Source organism: Anomaloglossus baeobatrachus, chromosome 1 (genome assembly GCF_048569485.1).
Source record: "Anomaloglossus baeobatrachus isolate aAnoBae1 chromosome 1, aAnoBae1.hap1, whole genome shotgun sequence".
NCBI classification, from domain to species: domain Eukaryota; kingdom Metazoa; phylum Chordata; class Amphibia; order Anura; family Aromobatidae; genus Anomaloglossus; species Anomaloglossus baeobatrachus.
The window spans coordinates 464,286,913-464,307,552 of record NC_134353.1 but is presented as its reverse complement, the minus strand read 5'-3'; the positions used below and the strand labels follow the sequence as shown (position 1 = coordinate 464,307,552).

General features: G+C 45.8%; 1 protein-coding gene across 4 annotated transcripts in view; it reads left to right on the top strand.

Annotated features, from left to right (window-relative positions):
• Positions 1–20,640, top strand: part of SPMAP2 (sperm microtubule associated protein 2) — a 321,282-nt gene that overhangs the window by 171,628 nt on the left and 129,014 nt on the right. For 2 of the 4 annotated variants that reach the window (XM_075338028.1, XM_075338020.1), the window contains exon 2: positions 377–472. In XM_075338028.1, coding sequence (XP_075194143.1) covers positions 384–472 — 89 coding nt within the window. In that variant the 5' untranslated portion in view covers positions 377–383. Of the gene's footprint in view, positions 1–376; positions 473–19,802; positions 19,883–20,640 lie in introns of those variants that run through there. The other 2 variants (XM_075338041.1, XM_075338036.1) reach the window with 2 other exon arrangements.

The following is a 20,640-nucleotide window of genomic DNA, read 5'->3' as shown; positions in this document are numbered from 1 at the left end:
CTCTGAGTACATGATGTATTGTGAGATAAGAGAGTCACTATGCAAACACCAATATTATACTCTTTCTGTCTCAGACAACTGAGCAAACACTAGTGAAATGAGGATTTCCTTATGAGTATATACTGAGAAATCCAGAGGTGCTGAGCTGTTTTTGTGAAAATAATCGTCACCTAGTAAAGTAAATATTACCTGACAATACAAACTAAGAAAAAAATGGTGTTGCCATATTCTATCCGTCAGAAAATTATATGGACCTCTCTGAGGGCTCTTCTTACATTTTGAGGCATAAATAACATTTTCCACTATGTAACTAATGCAACACTATTAATAACCCCTTTCATTCAAAAATTATTTACAATGACTTATTTGTTTTCAGATACACAATGTGTGAAACTCAGGTTTCTTTGTCTCCAGGAGCTCGACTTGATCTACTTGCTTGCCCTAAGTTGAATTTCCTAAAACATCGAGACAGGTTGGTGCATTCAGTCAGTTTCACCTTTCACCAAATTTTCCATCTTAAACTAGACACAAATTGTGGTGAGGTTGGGAATCAGCTGGGACAGAATTGGGTCAAGCGCACAGGTGCTGAAATCTGATCTGGAGAGTGAAGAGGATAGTTTATTTTCTGTCATGATGGAAAAGCTGATTTTGGAAGAAGGCTGAGTAGTTATGAGGAGTGGCTGAGGGAATGGTAGGGCAAAGTTTTCTCTGATGTTGTCAATCTTCTGCTTGAAAAAGAGGCAAAGTCTTCATATGAGATGAGAGGAGAGGGAGGACATGCTGGGGGACAAAAGAGAAAATTTAAAGTGTTCAATAGCTGAGGAATATGTTAGCGCTATATAAAAAAAAATAAAGATTTAATAGCTGTTTGAGGTTGTGAGTAAGGGAGGGTATGAGAGATGAGAAGTAGATTTCTTTTGCAGCAATGAGTGTGGACTTGAAAGTCGTGTAGGACTATTTGTATGTCCGAGAAGAGGAGAAAAAAGCAGCACTCTCCATCACCTTGCATAAAAATCCACTTTATTGAAGAAGGTGAGTTAAAATCACGCGGGAGAGAAAATCCGAGTGCAGGCACTCAGGAGGACGACGGCCGTTTTGCGCAACCTGCACTTCTATGAATCCCGTAGAAGTGTAGGTTGCGTGAAACGGCCATTGACCTCCTGAGGGCCTGCATTGGGTTTTGTTCTCCCGCATGATTTTAACACACCTTCTTCATTAAAGTGGATTTTTATACAAGGCGATGGCGAGTGACGCTTTTTTTTCCACTGCATGGCGATATGGCCGAACTTTCTTCTGACTGTAAGCATGCACCTTTTGCTAGCATTATCAGGGCTGTCCAATCAGATTCCTTTCTCTGCAGCATCTGACAAGGTACGTTGGGTGGTGCAGGACCACAGTCTCTTTTTTTGCTCTATGGGCTGTTTGTATGTGATGAAGCGTTTGTTGGAATTAGATCTTCCATTTCTGCTCAGCAACCTTGGAAGCCCAAAACGGGTAATTTTGTCAGACTGGTGTGCCAGGGATGCCTGCCTGGTGAATGTGCGAGTTCAGAATTTTGATTGCCAGCCAAGATAAAGCCAGGCAGATGGGGGTGGCAGCCCATAGCCATCCGCTTTCTCTGCGCTGAGAATCAAAAACAATACGGAGTGCTATGTCATTTTTTTAATGATTTATTTATTTTTATAGTACTGTGATGTCAGGCAATCACAGACACCGGCACAGTGGATGGGCGTCTGTGATTGCCTGTTGGAGTAACCGGAAAACAGCCCATACATTCGTATATGGCAGGAACTGCACACAGCCATTAAGCTTATAGAGTAGGGGACAGCATCTTGAGGTGCAATCTAATGGGTCTGCCCCTTTTAGCTTCTGGGTCTCAAAATTGGACATCTGGCCTGAGCTTGTCCTTTATGCCTTGGAAGTGCTGGCCTTCCCTCCATCAAGTATTATATCCGAACGTGTGTTCAGCACGGTTGGCTGGGGGGGTCATAACAGACAAGCGCACATGTCTGTCCCAACTTGGGAACACTGACTTTCCTTAAGATGAATCAGGCATGGATTGCACAGGACGTTTTCTACCTTTGGCTGACTAGAGAACTATAATATATATGGAGCACTACGTCTTTTTTTTCAATTTATTTATTTTTACACTACTATATATTGCTTGTGTATATATATAGCGTAAAAATAAATAAATTGAAAAAAAGTGCAGATAAAGCAGACAGCCACCCCCAATTGCATGGCTTAACCTTGGCTGGCAATCAATAACAGAGAAACCCATTAATTTTTTTTTAATTATTTAAAAAAAAAAATTTAAAAAATGAGTGGGCTTCCGCCGCATTTTGATCAACAGTCAGAAAAAACAGGCAGCTGGGGGCTGGGATTCTCAGCATGGAAAGGGCCCAGCTTTCTGAGCCCCTACGCTAAAAACCATTGCCCGCAGCTGCCCCTGGAAATGGCGCATTGTTTCTTAGCGCTATTCCAGGTGCTTTACCCGGCTCATCCAGTGGCCCTGATGGCGACGGCATGCTGGGTAATAAAGGGGTTAATACCAGCTTTGTATTCTCAGCTGGTACAAAGCCCAAAATTCATGGTGTCATGCCAAATTAGAAATGGCCACCATGAATTTCTAGTAAACAGTAAAAAAAACCATACTAAATAGAATTTTTTTTTATTAGAAATAATACAAAAACAATTTAGAGACCCCATCTTTATTATAAAAAAATCCTTAATCCGATGTAGTTCACAGGGAGAGCAATGTCATCTCTGCCTCATCACTCTGTACAGACAAGCGTCTCTACAGAGCGAGAAGCAGGCTGACACTGATAGGGAAAGTCAAAGTTCAATCGTGAACCCTGACATCACAGCGACCACGTCCGAAAAAAGCCAAAGACTGCCGAGTGACGAGCAGTGCAGTGAATACCTCCGGAAGTTAATGATCGGACCCGGAAGCAGAAGCGGCTGGGAGATAAGTATAATGACGATGTTTATTATTAACTTTATTCTTTATTTTACAGTCCCCCCGTACCTCATCCCATAACTGTAAAGTCCAAGCTTGGAGTTTCGACGCAAGTTCGCGTTATCTCCGGCCCCGAAGTCAGACTTTACAAAAAGTTTGAGCAAGTCTCCCGATCCTGAACATCGGGGGGTTCGCCCATCACTAGTAAGGGTTATACAGGGTTGCATTCACACTGCGTATCTGTGACCATTTCCTTTTTTGTCCTATATCCTGTGACAACTAACCCTTTCCTGTACCTATGGTCATGTTTTGTACATACTTTTGTGTGTCTATAATTCTTGGTCTGTTTATTGTCAAATTTATTTCTGCTTTTAAAATTATATTATCGAATACAATTTTGCATTTTTATGGGAATTTGTTTAATGTTACTCAAACTTTCTTAAGAGTGTGATCAGCATAGTCACTATATAAAAAAAGTTATGCCTCACCGTACTACCACTATCTTGCAACTGATACCGTATATTAACAGACTCCAGCCTTGAAAGCCACAACCATGGACTGAACAATGTAAGAAGATGAGGCGAATCCGATGAATAAAATCTTCATTCTTTATTTGTACATAACATAATAAAACTCCATGATGGTGGAGATGTACAGTTCAGATGCGTTTCTGGCGCTATGCGTCCTTGATCACTACTCTGCCATCAAGGAGTTTTATTATGTTATGTACAAATAAAGTATGAAGATGTTTTTCATTGGTTTCACCCCAGATCTTCTTACATTGTGCTCAGCATAATTGGACCATTTTTCACAGATAACAGGGGATACATTAGTGATAGTAGGTGGTGGTTACAGGTTACCTCCTCCTTCTCCATGCCAGTGACCTCTGCACACCACCCATGCCAACAATATTCTTCCATAGAAATCAATGTCATATCCAGGTATTAGTTTACTTTACATACAGTTGAAGTTAAGTTTAAAAAGAACCTGTCAAGTTCCCTAATTAACATAAATGAAACCACACCAGCATGTCTATCTGACTCAAAGCCAGAGGTTGTGGGGAGGAATACATTTAGTTTCCTCCCAGTAGCCATGTTTTTAGTACAGTGGTCACACAGCTTTGGAATGCTATTAACCTGTAGATTAACTCCAGATCTGCAATTTAATAGTGTTTGGCAGCATCGCCACATTCCCTCTCATAGTTTAGCTAGAATCACTACTATATTTCAAGAATGTGGCTTTTTAGAGAAATACTAGACATACTTTATTTCAGCTTGCATAATTTTTTTTTTCTTCACAATCCATGTGACTCATAACTTAACAGTGGCATGCAGGGCACTTCTGGTCAAAATTACTTTTATTGTGAAACGTTAAGCAAGTTGAAGATGAAATTATCTCTAAAAGGTCATCAGTGATGAGCGGACTCGCAGTTAACCGGGACTGGCGGTTCTAACCGGGTTACAAAAAATCCCAGTTCCTGCTCGGGATTGATCCTGATTATCTGGCCAAATTCTGGTCCCCAGATAAGTCTATGGGGACCAGAATCTAACTATTCAAAATTATGGTAGAAAGGATAAGGGTATTGGAGCAAGTGTTTTATACTTACCGAGACTCCGACGCTGCTATAACTGCTCCCGTGACCGCTCATTTATCTTCCAGGGCCGCTCATTATTGCTCATCCATATGCACTGATTTCCTTGTCCACCAGTCATCCTGGTGTCTGTGATTGGCTGCAGTCAGCTGTGCCCCCGGTCTGTGTGACGTCACTGCTGATCATATGGCTCACTCAGTCTCTGCCTGAACCTCATGGTGGGCGGACATGTTCTCTGGCGGCTCAATGTGAATTCAGATGTAGCAGAGCTGAAATCGACATGGGACTGTCATGATTGTCTCTTTGTTTTTGGAGACTAGTGGCAGCTTGAGGTCTGGAGCCCCTTATCTCTAGGGTTCTGCATATAAATGTTATTTTGTTTCCTTTGGCACTGAAGTAGCTAATGCCAGTTTTTCTGTTTCCAGCTGCACCTCCTTTGTAGACATACCCCTTTGTGCCTAAATAGCCAGGTATCCCAGCAAGCTTTGCTGACTATACAAATCACTTGTATTAAAGCCACCTTGAAGGAACAAAGCTGCGGCGGATAGCCTTGAACTTGTATCTTCTCCTCTTCTGGTTCTTTATAACCTGTTTGTCTCTCTTACGCTTTTGTCTCTTTAGTTGAGTGGTGGGTCTAGTGAACCTCACCCGCCTCTCACTAATTAGGGCTTCTGTGGTTTTTTTTAGGGACCCAGGGTGCTGCTCAGCGACAGTTGTGGAAACTGTATAGGGACTGGTTAGGAGAGCAGGGACAGTTCAGGTGAGGTTAGGAGATGTCCATCTACCCTCTCACTAGTGCCAGAGCCCACTGTCGTTATTGTGCCCTCAGTGTTTCTCCCTTGTCCGTGGTGTTGTTTAGGTGTTTTTTCATTGCGTGTCAGAAATTAGTTGGTCTCAACACGCTCGCCACGCCCGCTGCTTAATAGGGACCTCATGTGAATTACGTCGGACCTTCAGGGGTGTTTTGGGGTTAATAAAGGGGTGAAGGAGGGTGTTTTTTGTTTTTAGTTCAAATAAATAATTTTTAAGGTTTTTGTGTTTATTTCTTTTCACTTACAGATTAGTAATGGGGGGTCTCATAGACACCGCCTATTACTAATCTAGGGCTTAGTGGCAGCTGTGAGCTGACATTAACCCTTTATTATCCCGATTGCCCCCACACCAGGGCAATCGAGAAAAGCCGGGTAAAGTGCCGGGACTGTAGCATCTAATGGATGTGGCAATTCTGGGTGGCTGCACACTGCAATTTTTAGGCTGGGGGTTGCCCAATAAGCATGGATCTCCCCAGCTTGTGAATACCAGCCCCCAGTAGTCAGACTTTATCTTGGCTGGTTATCAAAATTGGGGATGACTGCACGCTGTTTTTTTAAGATTATTTATTTAAATACCGTATTTTTCGGACCATAAGACGCACTTTTTTTCCCCCAAATGTTGGGGGAAAGTTGGGGGTGCATCTTATGGTCTGACTATAGGGCTGCGGCCGGGAATGAGGGTGCTGCAGGTCATCGGGGGCACGAGCAGGCAGCAGCAGCGCCTGCCGTGACCACGTGGGCCCGCTCATTACATATGCACGCCCATCCTCCCGCCCATCTCTCAGCGCTGAAGCCGGCACTGACAGGTGGGCGGGAGGACGAGCGGGGACGCGCGCATAGCAAAGAGCCGGCCGCATGATCACCCCTGGCAATTACAGCCTGGAGTGATCATGTGCGGCTGTATTCACTGCCCCCCGCGCGTCATTACCTGCGCGGGGTGCAGTGAACCAGTGCACTCACCCGTCCCCGTGTGTGGAGCCGTTTCCCTGCAGCACGCGATGTCTTCCTGTCTGTGCCGGTCAGCTGATCTGTGCCGAGCTGGTCAGCTGATCGGCACAGACAGGAAGACATCGCGTGCTGCAGGGGAACGGCTCCACACACACAGGTCAGCGTGCCAGAGAGGAAGATATGATCGGTGCTGCAGGGAGTGAGGAAAAGGTGAGTATAAACGTTTATTTTTTTCTCTGTGCTATAGGATACAGGCCATATACCAGGATGGTATATGAGCACGATGGGGGCATATAGCAGGATGGGAGTATGTGAACAGGCTGGATGGGGGGGTATGTGAACAGGCTGGATGGGGGGGTATGTGAACAGGCTGGATGGGGGGGTATGTGAACAGGCTGGATGGGGGGGTATGTGAACAGGCTGGATGGGGGGGTATGTGAACAGGCTGGATGGGGGGGTATGTGAACAGGCTGGATGGGGGGGGGTATGTGAACAGGCTGGATGGGGGGGGTATGTGAACAGGCTGGATGGGGGGGTATGTGAACAGGCTGGATGGGGGGGGTATGTGAACAGGCTGGATGGGGGGGGTATGTGAACAGGCTGGATGGGGGGGGTATGTGAACAGGCTGGATGGGGGGGGTATGTGAACAGGCTGGATGGGGGGGGTATGTGAACAGGCTGGATGGGGGGGGGTATGTGAACAGGCTGGATGGGGGGGTATGTGAACAGGCTGGATGGGGGGGTATGTGAACAGGCTGGATGGGGGGGTATGTGAACAGGCTGGATGGGGGGGGTATGTGAACAGGCTGGATGGGGGGGGTATGTGAACAGGCTGGATGGGGGGGTATGTGAACAGGCTGGATGGGGGGGGTATGTGAACAGGCTGGATGGGGGGGTATGTGAACAGGCTGGATGGGGGGTATGTGAACAGGCTGGATGGGGGGTATGTGAACAGGCTGGATGGGGGGGTATGTGAACAGGCTGGATGGGGGGGTATGTGAACAGGCTGGATGGGGGGGTATGTGAACAGGCTGGATGGGGGGGGTATGTGAACAGGCTGGATGGGGGGGGTATGTGAACAGGCTGGATGGGGGGGGTATGTGAACAGGCTGGATGGGGGGGTATGTGAACAGGCTGGATGGGGGGGGTATGTGAACAGGCTGGATGGGGGGGTATGTGAACAGGCTGGATGGGGGGGGTATGTGAACAGGCTGGATGGGGGGGTATGTGAACAGGCTGGATGGGGGGGGTATGTGAACAGGCTGGATGGGGGGGGTATGTGAACAGGCTGGATGGGGGGGGTATGTGAACAGGCTGGATGGGGGGGTATGTGAACAGGCTGGATGGGGGGGTATGTGAACAGGCTGGATGGGGGGGGGGTATGTGAACTGGCTGGATGGGGGGGGGTATGTGAACAGGCTGGATGGGGGGGGTATGTGAACAGGCTGGATGGGGGGGGTATGTGAACAGGCTGGATGGGGGGGGGTATGTGAACAGGCTGGATGGGGGTTTATAGCAGGATCATATACAAGGCAGGAGGATCATTACCAGGATGGGGTACCTTAGTAGAGAATTTGGGGACATTACCCCCATAACAGTGTCAGCAGCAGATCCTCGCCCCATAACAGTGTGTCATGACCACATTTTTTGCTTAAAGTTTTATTTTCCCATTTTCCTCCTCTAAAACCAGGGTGCGTCTTATAGTCCGGTGCGTCTTATAGTCCGAAAAATACGGTAATAGTAATAACAACAATAATTAAAAAAAAATCCACATGCAGTTTCTCCTATTTTGATACACAGCTAAGATAAGCGCACGGCTAGGGGTTGCAGCCTGTTGCTATATGCTTTATCTGTGTTGGGTATCAAAATATGGGAAGACCCTATGCCAAATGTTTTATTTATTTACTTTTGCACTACGATAGTGACCCCAGACAGCATCTGTGATTGCAAACAGTGAGACGCTGTCACACAGGCTGGGGGGGTGCATCTCACTGTAATTAATCACAAATGCCAGGGCGGCTGTGGCGGAGAAAGGAATGCATATGGTTGAGCAATAATGAGCAGCCCTGAAAGGGAATGAGCATCCGCAGGAGCAGTTACAGCTGCGCCGGAGACTTGGTAAGTATGAAGGGCCTGTTTCATTCTTATTTTCTTTATTTTCCTTTATTTTTAATTTTTTTAATTCCCAAGTGCCAGATCCAGATCATTAGCCAGAATTCCCTGAGAATGCCGTTTACAGGCCCGGCACTCGGGTATGTTTGAAACTGCGCGGATCTGGACTTTCACCGTCCGGGTCTGCCCATCATTATTAAAGATGACACATTTCCTTTGTATTTTGGAAAAAAAAAATATTTTCGTCTTATTAATTTTCAAAATTAAAAAAAGGAAAATGGGCCGATGCAAAAGTTTGGGCACCCTTGGAGAATTGTGTGCTCAGATAACTTCGACCAAGGTTTCAGACCTTAACCCCTTCACCACTGGGCGAGTTTCTGTTTTTCGTTTACGTTTTTTGCTCACCTTTTTCTGAGAATTGTAACTTTTTAAATTTTTTGTCACATGAAAGCTTATTTTTTGCAGGACGAGTTGTACTTTTGAATGAAATAATTAGTTTTACCATATGGTGTACTGAAAAATGGGGAAAAAATTCCAAGTGCGGTGAAATCGCAAAAAAAAAGTGCAATTGCACGATTATTTTTGGGATATTTTATTCACCGTGTTCACTCTATGGTAAAACTGATATGTCGGTATGATGCCTTAAGTCGGTATGAGTTTGTAGATACCAAACATGTATACTTTTACTTTTATCTAAGGGGCAAAAAAAAATTCAGAATTTTGTCCAAAAAAACATAGCGCTTTTTGTGCCATTTTTTGAGACCCGTAGCGATCTCATTTTTCATAATAATGAAATGATGGCTTATTTTTTGTGTTGTGAGCTAATGTTTTTAATTATTGCATTTTTGTATGGCTGCTACCTTTTTATTCGCCTGTTATTGCATTTAAAAAAAAAAATTGCTCCAACCAAAAAATGTAATTTTGGCATTTCTAATTTTTTTTTCTCATCATGCCGTGTGACAATCAGATTAATTGATTTTATATTTTGATAGATTGGGCGTTTCTAAACTTGGCAATACCAAATATGTGTATATTTTTATTTTTTTAATGGATTTATTTTCATTGGGGTGAGTAGGGAGTGATTTGAACTTTTAGGATTTTTTAGGGGCTTTTATGGATCAGCAGTCTGATCACTTGTTAATTTCTGTTGATCTGAGCTGCACAGCTCTGATCAGCAAAAATGCACTGTTTCTTTAAGAGCCGTTGGCTTTTACAGGAACTATGTTATGATAGTGACATAGGTCATGACATGACCTGTCTCAACCATGGCAACCATTGGCTCCCTGTGATCACGTTATGGCATCTTCGATGGCGGTGGGGATTGGAGTTATTCCCATCGCTGCCATTTAAATAGCACTGTCACATTTTGAATGAGTGATTTAAGTGGCAAGCAGGTGCGGGTAGATCGCGGATCCACCCATGCTGTTCAAATCAGTAGACATGTGTAGGGATCACCACTGGCTCACCGCAGCAGCTGGAGGTGATTACCGCGATACAACCAAGGATGTACAATTACGTCGTTGATCATAAAGGGGTTAGTTAGCCTGTTAGGGTTATGGCTTGTTCATTACCATTGTTATGAAAGACTAGATGATGCAAATTTGACAGCATTATAAAAATCTAGCCTCCTCTAATCTTGTGCCAAAAACAGCAGCCATGGGATCTTCTAAGCAGCTGCCTAGCACTCTGAAAATGAATATGGTGAAGGCCCACAAAGCAAGAGAAGGCTACAAAAAGATAGCAAAGCATTTTCAAGTTGCTCTTTTCTCAGTCGAAATGTTATTAAGAAATGGCAGTTAACTGGAAGAGTGGAGGTTAAGAAAAGGTCTGGAAGACCAAGCAAAATTTCTGTGAGAGCTGCTCGTAGGATTGCTAAAGAGGCAAATAATTATCCCCACGTTACTGCAAAAGACCTTCAGGAAGAGTTAGCAGACTCTGGAGTTGTGGTACATCGTTCTACTGTTCAGAGACACTGGAAATAATATGGCTTTTATGCAAGAGTCATCAGAAGAAAACCTCCCCCTGAATACTCACCATAAAATCAAACATCAGAAGTATGAAAGAGAACATCTAAACAAGCCTGATACATTTTTTAAACATCCTGGAGACTGATGAAGTTAAACTAGAACTCTTTGGCCACAATTATCAAAAGTATGTATGAAGAAAAAAGGACACAGACTTTCAGGAAAAGAACATATCGCCAACTATACAGTATACGGGTGGATCAATCATGCTTTAGGGTTGTGAGGAAGCCAATGTCACAGAGAACATTGCACAGTTAGAGGGAAGAGTGGATTCAACAAATTCTTGATGCAAACATATCACCATCTGTAAAACAGCTGAAGTTGAAAAGATGATGGCTTCTACAAATGTATAATGATCCTAAACACAAATAAAAATCCACACTAGACTACCTCAAAAGAAGCAAGCTGTAGGTTTTACAATGGCCCTTACAATCCACTGTTCTGAACATAATTGAAAATCTGTGGCTAGCCCTCAAAAGAGCAGTGCATGCAAGATGACCCAGGGAATCTCACAGAACTGGAAGATTTTTCCAAGGAATAATGGATGAAAATCCCTTAAACAAAAATAAAAAGACTCTTGACTGGCTATAAAAACCGTTTACATGATGTGATACTTGCCAAAGGTGGTGCTACTAGATACTAACCATGCAGGGTCCCCAAACCTTTACATTGTCCCATCTCACTTTTTTGTTCATTTTAAAATGTAAAAGATTAACATTTTTTTTAAAAAAAATAGCAGTCTCATTGTCATCACATTCAATATTACAATGAAAGGTAACACCCCTGGGTTGGACTGGCCTGGTGGGATAGGCCCGGGTGGACCCCGGGTCCTTGGTAGGCGCCATGCTGGATATAGAGATGACCAGCCGTTAATTGCGGTCATTACAATGACCAAGGGGCTATTAGAAGCTGTGTGCATAGAAGTGGCATTAAAATGGCCACTGGCCTTTAGGCCATAGCATATAGCTGTTCTGCTCTGTGCTGATGTCAGCATGCAGTGTATAGTGTGACGCCCTGGACTAGTCAGGTCGTCCCAGGTAGTCACACACAACCCCCCCCCCCCCGATTTAGGTGACATCAGTCAAACTAAAAAAACCTTGTCACCACCCTCCAGGTTTGATGTCCACACCAGGGGGCGGAGCCAGGTGGTTGGCTCCGCCCACCGAGGAGTTCACAGGCCTGGAGGCGGGAAAACACAGACACAAGTTCAAGTTAACAGTGCAGAGTAGTTTTGACAGTGAAGGAAAGAGGTTGGGTCCAAGGGCAGACCTGCGCCCAGGCCTGCCATAGACTACTTTGGCGACTGGGTCGGAGCCCTGTCACCTTTGACAAGGAGGCAGACAGTGGTGGCCGCCTGCAGGAGCTGGGATTACAGCCGGTAGAACCGTAGGGACCGGGGTCGGGCGGTGGCCCGCCGGTAACAAACCGGGGAACCGATTGGAAACCGGAGCACCACGAGGGGTACTCAGACCCAGACGAAGCCCCGAACCAACAGGGCTGAGTCAAATCAACTGATTGTGGACTGGACTTAAGGACCTATCCCACACAAATCCCGTTAGAAGACAACAGCCCAACCATACAGGGTAAAGCCACCGCCAAGGCATAGAGACCGAAAGGGCCAGCGTCTGCGGGCAAATAGGCTACTACGGCATATACAAGTTGGGGAGTGGACTAGCGGTGTCTAGGCATAGGAGTCAAACATTTACACACAGAGGTGCAGGAGAAAGGCGGAAACCACCAACCTATACCGGGAGAAGCTGCAGCCGGCTGTGGGCCCCGTTCATCACTCCGTTTGGTTTACCAGAGACTCCAGTGTATTGTGTCAGAGTGAGTACAGTGCCTTCGGGACGCGCACCGCGACGCACCGCACCCAGCACGCACCCACTCCCACGCCTCAGCACCTCCCTAGGGCCCCCGGGACCATTGCTCCCCTACCTACAGAGGGGTCAACACCAAGCTACGCAACACCGTCCCCGGGAGGCCTAGTTAACGGCAGCAGTGATGTCCATCCATTCACCACAACCCGTGGGTGGCGTCACGAACTTACAATCCAAACCAAACAATCGCGGCCCCGGCCGTGGAACTCCTCACCCAAGTCCCCGCGTGTAGCGCAAACTACCTTGCAGTGCGACGTGACCCCCGGGTCCGTGAGAGGCTCGAGCCACCACCCGCAGTACGAGCACGGATCCGAGCGGCTCGGTACAATAGCAGTGAAGTTTAATGGCTGCCGGCCATAATTGAATATCACTGCTATACACTGCATGGTAATGTCAGCTCATAGAAGGGACGTTCGAAGGTCCAAAGGCTGGCGGCCATTTTAATGACACTTCTATACACATGGCATCTGCTAGGACTTTGGTCATTCTAACGATCATGGTTATCAGCTGGCCCCCTCTATAACCAGCAAGGGGCTCACTGGGAGCTGATGACAGCGTGCAGTGTACAGCAATGACGCTTAATGGCCATCACTGCTGACCTCACCACGCTATTGTCATTGCTGTGCTGCAGAGTCTGCAATGATATCGCAGGAGACTTTATGCTGGAGCCAAAGTTACTGTACAAAATTACTGTGAGAACACATTATGGGGTAGTGTGAAAGAGAGTAGCATGGGGTGAGTGGACCATATGAAAAGTGAATGAGCAGTATGGAGAAGTGGAGGAAAAGTATGGAGAGGTAATACCTTAGGTGGACAGTATGGATAAGTGGGAGAGTAGGGGGGATGGTATGGACAAGTGGGAGCATGGGAGATAGTCTGGATTAGTGGGAGCATAGGGAAACAGTATGGATAAGTGGGAACTTATGGGGCAGTATGGATAAGTAGAAGCAGTGACGGATGACAGTATGGATAAGTGGGAGCATTGGGGACAGTATGGATAAGAGGGGTCAGTATGGGGACAGTAAAAATAAGTGGGAGTGTAAAGGGGACAGCATGGATAAGTGGGAGCATATGGGAACAGTGTGGCTAATTGGAAGTGTAGGGGGACAGTATGGTTAAGTGATAACTTAGGGAGGACAGTATGGATAACTGGAAGCATAGGGGAAAAGTATGGATAAGTGGAAACATGGGGGAACAGTATGGATAAGTGTGAATGTAGTGCGGACAGTATGGATAAGTGGGAGCGAATAAGGCACAGTTTGGATAAGAGGGGATAGTAGGGTGACAGTATACACACTTATGGTATTTTTTTGCAGCAGAAACTGAGCATAATCACTTCAGACCCTCGTCAAATACTTAAAACTTATGATGTATTATTGTACTGATAGTGGTTCTGCTGATGTATTCATATAAGTATGCCTTTACATGTTTTGCGGCCTTTGGGATTTGCTCAATATGGCAATGCAGCCTTTGGACCAAAAGATGTTGTGTACCTCTGGTATACAGTGTTGGGCATGAGGGGCAGTGATAGAAAAACTCAGAGTGAACCTCTGTGCCATACTGTACCTTTTAAGACCCTGTTTAATGTGGATGACCAGTTATATTTTAAATCCTCTCCCCCATTCTAACATTTTAGATATATAGCAGCCAAACTAACTGATATCTGTAGGATCTGATGCCCACCAGTATATAAAGACCTGATTCTTCTCTAATATCAGACGTCTGGGAATAGAACGATTTAGACCTGTACACTTACTCTATATACTGAGTTCCTGTGTATAATGTTACCAATGGTTATATTAGTGTTTTTAATATTGTGAGTTTTATTCATTTTCATAATTGTACTATTATTTGGTAACTATGTGGTGGTAATATGTGGTCTGGTCATTGTGTTGCAGTATTTCTCACTTGTATGTAGCATTATTAGTCTTGGTATAGTGTATTGTGGTCATGCATTTGTTCTCTGTGATATTAATAAGGAGAAGATTGTTTATTTCCAATAGAGATTAAATGCTTGGACACTTCATTCCCTAGACCTGGGCAAGGGGCAGCCCGCGGGCCGCATCCGGCCTGCCTAGTGTCTGTGACCGGCCCACCCGTCTTAGCTCAGAGTTGGAGTCGTGGCATGATGTACACTGCTGCCAGATCGCCATCATCACACGCTGCGTGCCGGGCAGGGAGCCATCCTCAAGCTCCTCACAGTGTAGGCAGCAGAACGCAGGAATCTGTCCTTTGCTCCCAGCACGGCACCTTTCTCTGTGACACACGCGCGCGCCCTGATGTCGTCAGTACGGCGCGCATGTGTGTTATTTGAAAAGTTCCCGCCCGGCAGGAGAAGAAGCGGCACCAGCCGGGTCCTATACGGAGAGAAGTAGCGGTGGATGCCCCTACAAGAACAGCAGAGGTGCAGCCAGTGCCCATACAAGAGAAGCAGCAGCTCAGCAGGGGGCCTGTACGGAGGTGCCTATGGAGGGGACAATAAGGATGGAGAGGTGAGTTGGGACTAATAACCTGAGGAGGGGACAATGGGGGGGTAACTGGTGACTAATATTGGGGGTGTAGTGATGTAGTATATGGGAATGTAGTGATGTAGTTTTACAGGTGTAGTATATTAGGATGCAGAGATGTAGTATATTACAAGTGTAGTATATGGGGATGTAGTGATGTAGTACATTACATGTGTAGCATATGGGGAGGTAGTGATCTAGTATATTACAGGTGTAGCGTATGGGGGGGTGTAGTGATGTAGTATATGGGGATTTAGTGATAGATATACATATGTGTGTATATATATATATATATATATATAGATATATGTATATATATATATCCAGCATTGTCGCCATAGAAGGGGGGGCCCAGGTACAATTTCTTGCACTGGGGACCCAAGCTGTCAGTGTCCGCCCCTGCTGCTGAGAGCAGATGCTTGATTGTGCTGCTCCTGGTATGTGCTGCGTGCCGAGCTCAAACAGACATAACTAGAGTGGGTCTAGAACCTAGAGTCAGCGCAGAGAAAAGCCCGTAACTGTGAGTTGTACCGGAGTTACATCGGGTACCATGCGCTCCCTCCCCTGCCCCCTGCAGCGGCGCACTGCCATTACAGGGCCTGATTGCGCGCCCATCAGCGCGAGGAAGACGCTGCAGCTGGACCCCACAAACCTGCCGTGTAGCAGTATATGTCGGGATCTGTGAGCTCAGAGATGTCTTTTCCTAAGGCTCCTTTTGAAGTGGTTTAATGAGCACATAAGTATGTAGAGCGCATCTGACACACCCGCACCGGGGTCTGGGGGTTACTCATTACCATGCTGGCTCTGTTCTGCTTGGTAGATGTCATGGCATCAGGGCCCGGTTCCGTGACCGGTGTCGTTATTTAATCAATGGCTGATGATGGTGGGGGAATATTTACAAGGGAGATGTCATGACGCCACCTGTGGTATGTGGCAAGATAGGTGCCGCCGCTGCTGTCCAGTTTCCCCTGGGGTCAATGGTGATGCAGCAGAGTTGGAATCACTCTCCACAAGTAGAGCAAGGCCCCAGGGCTGTTAGGAGTAGTAGTTTGTAATGGCGGGGCACAGGACCGGAGATGCAGGGAATGACCGGACGACACAGGGATGCAGTCACAAGGTCTTTACTCACAGCTAGAAGTTCCAGGTTAGGACGTCTAGACAAATGCTGCCCTTGGGGTGCTGAGTCCTGCTGTGATTGGCTCCAGCCGATCCCGGATAGTTTGGAGGCACAACCAGTACATCCTTCTGTGTTCCTTTCTTGGTCGTCTTCCTGTGCTGACCTCTCCTGCCTGTCCCGCACCTGCACACACAGAGCCTGTCGGGTGTCTTGAAATTCTATCCCTTGGCCCTATGTGGTCACCTTTTCACTGAATGTATGTGGATTTGGCTTTGGCACTTGAAGTAACCTCAGCCTCCGGTTAGCTAGCTGAGTTTTGAAGTTCTCCACTAGTTGAGGGGCTGGTCCCCTTCTGCGGCCAAGTCCCTTTGTGCTGCCCCGGCATAGACCGGGGTGCTCAGTCCCGGGGTCATCGTGGCTCGAGGGGTCCGGACCTGGGCTCGGAAAACACTACGATCCTCGAAAGTGGATTATTTACAGGGGAGAAATTCATGATGCCACCTGTGGGTTGCGGTAATGGGAGTACCGCCGCTGCTGGAAGGAGTATCAGGGCAGATGGTTTGGAGCAGCAAGGTGTCAGTTCCTTCGCAGATAGGGAAGGCCCCGGCCTCTGGGGTTTTGGTGGATATTTGGGAACGCAGGGTGCAGGGGACCAGGGTACTCACTGTGGGTAGTCATGGTGCTGGATGAGGATTATAAACTAGACACTCACACTGAAGATAAACCAAAGTCTCTGTGCATCACAGTCACTACGGGGAGCCCGTCCACGTGTTTGCTCCCACCGGTGTCACTTGGTAATCCGGAGCCGCCTCCATGCACAATTTAGTTCTCTTGTGTGGCCCCTTGGCTTGAAGCTGTTAGGGCTCCGCTCACTATATTTAGTGTAGCTGTGCTCTTGATGGCTGGCACTTGGGATTTTAGTGGGCCACTTTACTGGAAAGCCCTATCCCCCGTGGTGTTCTGTCGCCTTCAATCTCTGAGCTCTTAGGGAAGTTCATGAAGATACTCTTCCTCCCAGGTTAATTACCAGGACGTTGAATCGGTTCCTGACCTAGGGTCCTGTACCCTGTCGTGCTCGGTACCGGTCAGTTCTTTTGGGTTTCTGATGCCAACAGTCCTGCTAGACTATGTCCGTCGCACCCTTGTCCAATGTCACTGCCACCAGTCCCTGACTTCTCTGGTCCCGGACCACCATCTGCGATCCGACCTCGGTCTCGCTCCCCGGAAGCTACTACTCCAGCTCCTCACTCCTTGAGGGCTCTCACTACTCTCTTACTTCCTCCCTCCCACCAGTCTGCCTGACCCCTAGGTGGGTTCCCCCACAACTCTGTCGTGGACTTTTCCAGATAAGTTTTTTGATGTCTCCATCTTATCTTGATGAGGCCTTTTTATAGGGTGTAGGGTTTTATAGGGTCATTCAGAGTCTCCCGTCAGTGAATGGAGGCGCCACAACACTAGGGTGTCATACACTCAATTGCTAGGTAGGGAGAGCTTATTTAGGGACATATAGGGATAGTCTATTCCCTTCTCCCTCCTAACCTTTGTTATTATATACCCTGCATATACTGTGTTTTTGTTATTGTGGTTTTTGATCTTTTAATGATATTAAAAGTTATTTTTTAATGGGGATTATTCTTTGGTTTCTCTATATACAAGTCACACCCAGATCTGATCATATGCCGGGATGCCGGTCTTTGAAAAACTTGCTATTTTAAGTCAAGATGTGATGTTAGTTTTTAAAACACTGTAAAAGTTGACACTTTTCTAAAGTGAACAATCACAAGTTCATTCATGGGCAGCATGGTGGCTAAGTGATTAGCACTGCAGTCTTGCAGCACTGGGGTCCTGGGTTCGAATCCCACCAAGCGCAACATATGTAAGGAGTTTGTGTGTTCGCGTTGCACTCCATATTTTCATTGAATCTTTGTATTGTTTAACTTACTGTTTGTTTATGAAGGGATATTATATATACTATATACAGTATTGGGTAGAACTGAGTTAATTATATTAGTCCGGCCCTCTAAAATATCCCAATTTCTCATGCGGCCCCATGGGAAAATTAATTGCTCACCCCTGCTATACAATGACTATTACCCAGTAACAAATATGTTCTCCAGTGAAAACAAGTAATCACCTCTTCTACGGCCATGTTATCATGTTCACTAGTTGGTCAGTATTTTACCTTAGTATTTGTAAGACTGCTTTCACACTACGTCTTTTTAACATGCGTCCTGAACGTTTTTTTAACGCAGAAACGGATCCAGTGCAAATGCGTTTTCATTTCAATGCATTTGAAAGGAACTCACGTTAACATGCGTTCACCTGCGTTTGCGTGCGTTATAGTGAGGATCCAGCGACTTGCAGTCTTTTAACATCTTTCAAAAACGCTACTTGTAGCGTTTTTGAGCTGCGTCCAACTTCTGCAAATTGCTGGATCCTGACTAAACAGCATGCAAACGCAGGTGAACGCTGGCGTGCTGATAGGCAGGATCCTGCTTGCTCTACTGAGCATGCCCAGAAGCCAGCCTCCGTGATCAGTCTATCTCTCTCCTACCTCTCTGTCTCTCTCCCCCTCTCTCTCTGTCTCTCCCCCTCCCTCTCCCCCACCTGAGAGCTGCGGACACTCGTAACCAAGGTAAACATCGGGTAACCACTTTTCTTAGTTACCCGATGTTTACGTTGGTAACGTGTGCAGGGAGCCCGGCTCCTAGCAGCTGCAGACGCTTGTAACCAAAGTAAATATCGGGTATCCAAGCAAGTATACCCGATGTTTACCTTGGTTACGAGCCTCGCAGCTGTCAGATGCCGGCTCCCAGTCTGGCACGTTTAGTTCCCATCACTCCCGATCACATGACTCCAATGCCCACCCCTAAACATCCAGTGACAGGATCCTGCAAAGTAACACATGCGTTTGCATGCGTTTTTTGCTGTAAAAGCAGGATCCGCTTTTGCAGCAAAAAAACGTTCAGGACGCATGTTAAAAAGACGTAGTGTGAAAGCAGCCTAAGGCTGCTTTCACACTAGGTTTTTTTAACATGCATCCTGAACGTTTTTTTAATGCAAAAACAGATCCAGTGCAAATGCGTTTTCATTTCACTGCATTTGCAATGGACTCGCGTCAACATGCGTTCACCTGCGTTTGCGTGCGTTATAGTGAGGATCCAGCGACTTGCAGTTTTTTAACATTTTTGAAAAACGCTACTTGTAGCATTTTTGAGCTGCGTCCAAATACTGCAAATTGCTGGATCCTGACTATACTGCATGCAAACGCATGTGAATTACCAAAAGTCCAAAAGCGTAATACTGCCACGGCCTCCCACAGACACACTGACGCTCCTGGACGAAGCACGTTTAGGTGCGAAATGCTCGTCAGTGTGTCTGTGGGAGGCCGTGGCAGTATTACGCTTTTGGACTTTTGGTAATGTTATGTTACATGGAGTAATATACTGATACTGCAAACTGTATCCTTGTTACAATTTATACATTACTTAATGTTTACTATTGGGAAAGGTTGGCAGTTATGAAGGATTTTTGATACAGAGTAACATTTCATACTACCCATATATGGTTATCCATTAATGATAGAACAATAAGTGCCTGGTTTTCCCCATTATTCCATCCGTCCCTCCTGGGCTGATTCATTATTGTTCCGTGTTTTAATATTACCTTGTCAATAAAGATGAAGTGTTTTGCATTATACAATATGGCCTGCATATTCTTCTTTGGTGTTTATATTGATTTCATGCAATAGAGGCCTTATATGGTTGTTGTGGTTTTTGGTGTGTTCACTCACAGTGTTGCCTAAAAACACAGCCATGAATAAAGAATGGTACCAGAATGTCCTCCAAGAGCAACTTCTCCCAACTGTCCAAGAGCAGTTTGGCGCCCAACAATGTATTTTCCAGCATGATGGAGCATCTTGCCATAAAGCAAAGGTAATCAGTAAATTGCTCATGGAACAAAACATAGAGATTTTGGGTCCATGGCCTGGAAACTCCCCAGATCTTAAACCCATTGAGAACTTGTGGGCAGTCATCAAGAGACGGTGGACAAACAAAAAACAACAAATTCTGGCAAAATGCAAGCATTGCTTATGCAAGAATGGACAGCTATCAGTCAGGATTTGGTCCAGAAGTTGATTGAGAGCATGCCAGGGAGAATTGCAGAGGTCCTGAAGAAGAAGGGTCAACACTGCAAATATTGACTTGCTGCATTAACTCATTCTAACTGTCAATATAACCTTTTGGTACTCATAATATGATTGCAATTATATTTCTGTATGTGATGTAAACCTCAGACAAACACAATTAAAAACCAGAGGGCAACAGATCATGTGAAAAAATAATTTTGGTGTCATTCTCAAAACTTTTGGCCTTGACTGTACAACTTGACCACTGATCCACTGATCCATTAATTCCCTCAGTAGCTGTGAGCGCTGAACTTAGCTTTTTCTGCCAGTCCCAAAGAGGATGAATAGAGCTGCAGTCAGCCGCTGCATTTTCTAATGAGGATAAAAGTGCCCTGTCGGACATAAAAGTTCCCCTTTTTTCCAGTCGGTGCGGTTTCCACTGGTCGGTTTCCATCAATCAATAAATTATCATCAACCGAACCTGTGGATTGGTGATAACTTGTTTCCACCTAAGAAACCCTTTAATGCAAACTACAGTAACTGTACATCCCAGATATGGTGCAC